The sequence below is a fragment of the Xyrauchen texanus genome, chromosome 27 (assembly GCF_025860055.1).
Source record: "Xyrauchen texanus isolate HMW12.3.18 chromosome 27, RBS_HiC_50CHRs, whole genome shotgun sequence".
Taxonomy (NCBI): Eukaryota; Metazoa; Chordata; class Actinopteri; order Cypriniformes; family Catostomidae; genus Xyrauchen; species Xyrauchen texanus.
Genome location: NC_068302.1, coordinates 19,782,761 through 19,790,111, shown reverse-complemented (window position 1 = coordinate 19,790,111; position 7,351 = coordinate 19,782,761). Strand labels below are relative to the sequence as shown.

At 35.9% G+C, this 7,351-nt stretch overlaps 1 protein-coding gene across 1 annotated transcript; it reads right to left on the bottom strand.

Moving 5' to 3' along the window:
* Positions 1-431: 431 nt before the first annotated feature.
* LOC127621119 (transcription cofactor vestigial-like protein 4) lies at positions 432-5,640 on the bottom strand. Its single transcript, XM_052094581.1, has 5 exons — positions 5,494-5,640; positions 3,735-3,858; positions 3,324-3,561; positions 1,748-1,829; positions 432-1,416 (listed from the first exon to the last, which is right to left on the bottom strand). The coding sequence occupies exons 1-5, from the start codon at positions 5,558-5,560 to the stop codon at positions 1,112-1,114; spliced, it is 816 nt and encodes a 271-aa protein (XP_051950541.1). The 5' UTR covers positions 5,561-5,640; the 3' UTR covers positions 432-1,111.
* Between the last annotated feature and the right edge of the window lie 1,711 nt (positions 5,641-7,351).

Sequence of the window (7,351 nt, the reverse complement as noted above, 5' to 3'; positions counted from 1 at the left end):
CTTGTGATTGACAAGTTTTGCATCTGATCTCACTGGCAGTTGATTTTTAATTTTTTTTTTGCAAACATGCAAGTTGTTTACCAGGTGTTGTCTATTCAATACAAGGAGGCCAAATATAAGGTAAGATTACATAGAGGCACTGGTGAACAGAGATTCTTTGTCAAAAGAGAATCTGTAGGAAGTATTGTATTTTTTCAAATGTTCTAAGTTCATACACCCCTATAATGATAATTCAGCATAAACTAATATATTCACACTCGATTGATTGCTACAGTGAGTAACATTAGATGTCTGTGAGCATTTAGTATGAAGGGGATGTTTGAAAGAAAAGTAAGGTCAGCATTGCTCTGAAAGAGAAGCCTGTTAATGGCTGTATGCCAGTCAGACTCCTTTATTTTTTGACTCAGTGCATATTAACAAAACCAAGAAATTCAGTAAAAAACTCTTTTAAAAAATGTGTTTATTACAAATGTGTAAAAAAGACTGAATATACTACATCAATAAATCTAAATAGAGTTTGAAATGAACAGCTATAGCCCATTCAGAAATGACAAACATTGCATGTTTGAAATAAATGAAACTTTTTGACCTGCTTTTTTCCAGGGCTGCATTTGGGTTACAAGACTTTGGTAAACGGTCTCATTTAAATATGTGTTTTAAAAGTAAAGCTTACAGCAAAAAATGAAATGTTAATAACAATAATCAGTGCAATCAGTCAACAAATAAAAAAAAAAAAAAAAAAGAGTGGCACCCATAGTGTGAGGCAATTAGCTCAACCAACAAAACCAGTGACAAGAAAACAAAGCCAACTCCAACAATGCTTAGCTACCAACAAATTATATGATTCTCTGAAAGTGGACATTGAATCTCTCTGTGTGAAATCCCTTTAAAAGACATTTAAACTCAAGGAGATTTAACAGTTCTGGCTCACAATCTGCTTATGGAGTATAAGTGATTAATGCAAAACATCAATTCACTGACTCGCCACCCCGTCACAGAATCACCCTTTGGCTTTTTACAGCAGAAACGCATGGGCCTACACAAAGGTTCTACATGCATCATGAAATCTAGTCCATTCTGTCATATCTACAGTACATATTCTCTCTCTTCTTCATTTATTAGACCAGGGTGTGGTTGTAGTTGGGCTGACTGAATCTTTGCAGGCCCTTTTTGGACTCTGGCTGTAGCTGGGTGAGTGGATGAAGGTTGGACTACTGGGTGGGGATGAGGAAGACAAAGAGGACGAGGAGGAGTTGCAGGAGGAGGATGGAGCTTTGAGCTGGAGCCATTTATCACCCAGTGCCTTGGCAAAATGGTCATCTACAGACACACTGATGGAGGTGGCTCTGTGGTAGTTCATTCCAAGACTCCTCTGGAAATGTTCTTCGACGTGGTCATAAGTGTGCTCTGTAACAACTGAAGTGACACAATGGAGACCAAGTTAGGTGATGATACATACATGATATAAACAATTCCTTTTATTTGGGTGCTTAATGTGTCTGCATGGGCATGTTAAAGTGTTAATTTCAAAACTGAATGACTATCTTTCTTGCATCGAACACAACAGGAGACATTTTGAAAAATGTTGACACTGCTTTTTTTTTTCAGTGCATTTAAAGGGAAAGGTGACTGAAGCTGTCAGTTCCTAACATTCTGCTCAACATCTCCTTTTGTGTTCCACAGAAGAAAGAAAGTCATAAACATATGGAACAAAATGAGTGTGCTTGCTACAGCTCATTTAACTTACTAGCTGAATTACTGCAGCAGTCTTCAGCTTTTTTTGTGGACCTTGTTGCCGAGGAAACACATGTGATGACAGAGGGTCGTACCTGAAAAAGACACAAAAGATCAGCAAACCCTCATATGCACACTTTTTTTTGAGGATTAATTTGCAGATCCATAATTGATTGGAATACCTATTTTAGAGGCTAACATTCTCCTTAACATTTAATTTTAAGTTCCACAGAAGTAAGTTAGTTATAGGAGTCTGGAACAACCTGAAGGTCAATGAATGATGATGGAATTTTCATTTTTGGGAGAACTATCCCTTTAATGAATAACACTTAGGAATTTGTGATACAATCCAGTTTATGAGATTTTTCCATCACAGTATGTTCGTGGGGGTTCTAGACTGTTGCTCCCTCAGTCCTGATGCCACTAGCAGGTCAACAACAGCACCGGTGTGTTCAGACTTGTTGATAAAATTCCTCCACCCATTGCTCACATTTTCTCCCTGAATCCGGCTGGATTGCATATCTGAGACAGGCAGAGGCCTGTCCACACTCTAAAGAGCCACTCTCTCAGGAACTTTTAAGTGTCTTCCTGTATTCTGCTGTGTCTCATAGATAGTGGTGAAGAAGAGACTACAGTGGCCTCAGGACAGACTCGAAGAGGTAGATGGTATAAAACACCGAACGTGTTCATGCAGCATGTAATGCTGAGAAAGGCAATGAGAGGAAGGAACAGGCACAAATTGGTCTTTTAATTATGGATTAGCAAGTAGCTTTGTTTGTGGTTAGATTTGTGATAGACTGGGTCTTCAGGTTTCTGCAGCCAGAACACGGTTTAGCAAATACCTGGATCCCACAGTACTTAGATGCAGTCAAATTTTGCAGACTTTACAGTATCTGCAAACTATATATGTAATTATTATATAATCAAAATATAATTTTGTTTTTTGTAATGTAATAAAACAACTAAATAAATAATATATATATATATATATATATATATATATATATATATATATATATATATATAAACAAAATCAAATATAAATCTTATTAACATAAACATTAAATATACAATATATTTTAAATCTTTTTATAAAATTAATAATGATCAATCATGTTTACAATAATTGTATTATTAAATTAATAATATCTAGTATGTAATTATTATAAAATAAAAATACAATATACATTATGTTTTTTGTAATGTAATAAAATACCAACATAATATATTGTATATATTTTATAGTTATATACATAATGATTTATTTAATCAAATAAATTATATCATATATTTATATATAAATAGTGTTTATATTATATATATAAAAACATCTAATATAAATCTTATTAATTTGAAATATTTGTATAAGATTTATAATATCATAATAATTATATTATTGTTAAATTAATAATTGTATATATATATAAAAAATATCATATCAAATTTCAATTATATTTTTTTATACACATATTATATTTATGTACTGTATATTTATTCAAATATGTCAAACCATGGGAAAACCTATTATGCAAAAAAATGAAACATGAAAAAACAAAAAGTTAATTTACCAGTAGTAATAATTACCTTACCTGTATTTGTCTGACTGTTGTGGCTTTGCTTTGACTCTCTGTTTTCACTGGTTCTGGGCGTGGTTTCTTGATTAGTGCAAGAGGCTCGTCCATGACTGGGGTGGAGTACACTGGGCTGGGGATCAGGTCAGTGGGACTGGCTGTGGGGCTCCATGTGGATGTGGGGCTTTCAGGAATACTAAAGCCAGATGATCTCCGAGCACTGTTGGCCAAGCTCTTACTAAGGGCCCTCTCCCTTCTAAAACACATACAAATAAATTAAACACATAAAAACTAAATCCTCTTCAATCCTTCTTTAGTTACAAAAGGAATGTGGGTATTGGTTCCATGTTAGTCCATAGTAAACTAGTGTTAGACTATAAAAAAAATTGGATACTTTCATTGGTTTTAAATTGGTGGTAAAGAACATACCTCTCTTCAAGAGTCCGTCCTCTGTCCGAAGTGTGTTTTCGCTTTATTGGGGGGGCAGGGAGCATCCGCACCCTATCACTGGTCATATGGCGAAATCTGTCCTCACTCCTCAGGTTGGGCTGACCTGTAAATAGAAGCAAGAGAGGGCCACGTGACATCAGAAATGACAAACGTCATTGCTGCAGGGTGCTCACACGGTCAATGCCAGTCACTGATTCCCGTAAATGTGAAAAGGTGTGGCAAACAACGATAAAAATGACTCTTAATCCCTGGAATTTCATCTCTACTCGTGTATCTTAATTGTGGGAAAATCGTTGTTGGGCCACCGTTAAATGTTAGCTCCATAAGTGGCAGAGCCAGATAAACTTGCTCTTTGAGTACTTCTGTAGAACTACCCAGCTGATTCACCACTAACGGTAAATGTCATTCAAATGTTGGAAAACATGCAAGCCAAAAAAAACAAAAAACTCGGAGACATCTGTGAAAAAATTAGGATATCATTGTTGTTCATACCACTTTGGGGGACAAAACAGGCTTTGCGGGTTATTGAGGCATGCGACTCACAATGTGTTTACCCAACATAACGATTGTAACAGACTAATCCAAACTGAAATACACAGTATGATTCATATGCTAATATCCTTAACAGTGTAGTGCAAAGGTCTCAATGGATAATGATAGTTGGTTGACAATGTCAGGTCTTCAAAAAACTTTTTTCATTAAGTCATGCATTAGATTAATAATGCAGGCCTGGTCATTCCAATCCCATATCTCAAAACATGCAATTCAAGGAAGACTTAAATGAATAATAAAGCTTATTAAGAGAATCACACTCTTTATTTTAAAGACTACTTTTCTACTTAATTCGCAGAGTTGTGGGGTCTCAATTTGAATCAAATTGAGTAAACCTGCCAGTTGCAGTGTGAGAAGACCGAATATGTTAACATTGACTTTGAACATGTACTTGGCCCTTTATCCTGATTCTTGAGAGTGGAAAAGTTTAATAATATCCTCCTGATCTTCTTCGTCAAAGGGCTCAGATTTTGTGCAATACAACTACAAGTCACTTGATATTAATTTATAACTCTTATAAGTCATTAACACAATCAGTGTAAGATTATATATTTAACTATTATACCTGAGCAGTTACTACAATCAATTATTTGACTCTTAACATCGTGTGCAATGGATATCAATTAAAGGAAGTTTTAGACCAGTCAGGGCCCATGTTGATTTGATGAGGGATTAACAAACCTGAGACTTTCAGCCCGATCATGAATTAATCGGTTGTAGGTGCTATCAGATTTCAAGAACATTTCTTAAATGCTCTAATGGTTTAGATGATGAGCGGGCACCGTTGGCAGAACCCTTCCTCACTTACATATGTGTATATGTACAAGTACACTCATACACTCAAAGAAGATCTCCTAAGCACTGGACTGTGACAGAGCAGACTGCTCTGCATGGCAGAGGATGGGGTGTAAACCACACCTTAATCCTTGACTGATGACTGAATTTTAGCGCCTCAGGGAGGGATATTTTTCAAGGAGTTTTAAGACGAAAATAGACCCACATCCTTTCTGTTCTTTTCTCTTTCATTTGCTGTCTAACAAATAGCCACAATGTATTCACCTCAACTCTCCTTCAGAAGTGTTTTAAGCTTCAAAAATAGAACATCACTCAACACACAGATATATACATTTTAAACGTAATTGTTTACATAAAACTGCTGGTATTCAGAAATAAAAATGATAATTACCCTCTAAGATGTACACTTTAAAGCCACTGCTCATCCGTGTAATGTAGTGGAAGTTTGTGACCGCCATGATTCCAATTCTTTAGCACTGCTGCAACAACAACAATTTGAGATTTGAGTGCCAGGACCGTTCCTCACTGAGTTTTGGATTGTCACTAAGCTCAAATGCCTTGCGCTTTCCATGAAAATCTCTCCCTGCCTTCTTATTGGTTGGTTGGAGGCCAACCCCCTTTCTATCGTCTGCTGGAACAACCTACCACCACAGGTGCCTTATGGGAGGAGTCACATGAGAAGCTGTGAATCGTCTGCTGTCTATCAACAATACAATGCTGCCCCCCACACCCCAACATAGACTAAAGTTAAAATCAAATATTATTATAAATATTAATCTTAGTTAACGTTAGTGAATACAAATTAAATAGTTAATTCATTGTTAGTTCATGTTAGTTCATAATGCATTAACTGTTGCTAACAAACACAACTTTGGATTTAAAACTTTCTAACTATACTTTGAAATAAACATTAACTAAGATAAATACACACTGTAAAAGTATTGTTCATTGTTAGTTCATGTCAATTAATGTTCACAAATGGAACCTTCTTGTAAAGAGTTACTGACTTAATTTATTGTGAATAACAATTTGTTGTCTATGAACATCTACAGTGACATTTATATATATATACAGTACTTAATAAATGGTGAGAGCTTTCATAAAAGTGTAGAGATTTGCATCTAGATAGACCACACTGGCTTCCCTATTTGGTTTATATTTGGCAGACAACTCAACATAAAACAATCAGCCTGTAAGGTGGCGCTACCCTCCTCTCCAAGTATCAACACGCCAGGGCAGCAGGGCAGAGACATGAATGGTTTCCTTGTTTTGCTATCACTGTTCTTGAGAAGACATTTTCTGGCTTAACAAACTTTGTGGATCTTAACATACTTTAATGGATCAGATTTTGCAATAGACCCTTCTCTATGAAGGACAATTGTGCAGCAAGTTATTATAACATTTAAATAATAATAATAATAATTGTACCTTATGGCTTTCACAAAAATACACATTAGGTTAATGCTAAGTTTATATAGACTTAGCTTGTGTAGTGACATTAATACAGGTGAAGTTTAAATGTACATGCTTTTGAAACTTCACCATCCCACTTTTCCTTACTCAGATCCTCTCAGAATCCACAAACTAGACCTGCTCGGTCTTTTGTTTCCTTTCTAGGAGTCAGCACCTGTCGACAGCCCCTCCCCTGCCCTAATCTAAAATCTCACCCGACTGCATTTTTCAGAGTGTTTAGCCCACCTGAGCTGCACTCATTCCACCATCTTGCCTATACATGCAGTCATGTTATGAGTTCCCAACCTTTATGCATAGAGTCTTTTCTTTCCACATTTATAATTTTTTTTACATTTCTTGTTTGGCTGAAAGATAAAGACTTCAGAGTGCTCAAGAGAGCTTAATGCTGTGAAGTCCTGCCTGAGCATGCTATATCCACACACGCTTACATACGTGACAGAAACGCACTCCCTCTGGACACACTCAGTGGACCTCATTTGCATTACAAGGAAACATTACAATATTATGTATGAGTGCCACTCAACACAGCAAAGGATAGTTTTTTATCTTTACTGTTACAAATATATCCAAATAAATATGTTGCCATGCACTAATAATAATTAAAGGGATATTTCATCTTAAAATGAAAATTCTCTCATTTACTCACCCACATTCCATCCACGACGTGTATGACTTTCCTTCTTCTGCAGAACAGAAATGAAGATTTTTAGAAGAATATTTAGCTCTGTAGGTCCAATCAATGGAAGTGAATTGTGTCCAAAACTTTGGAGCACCAA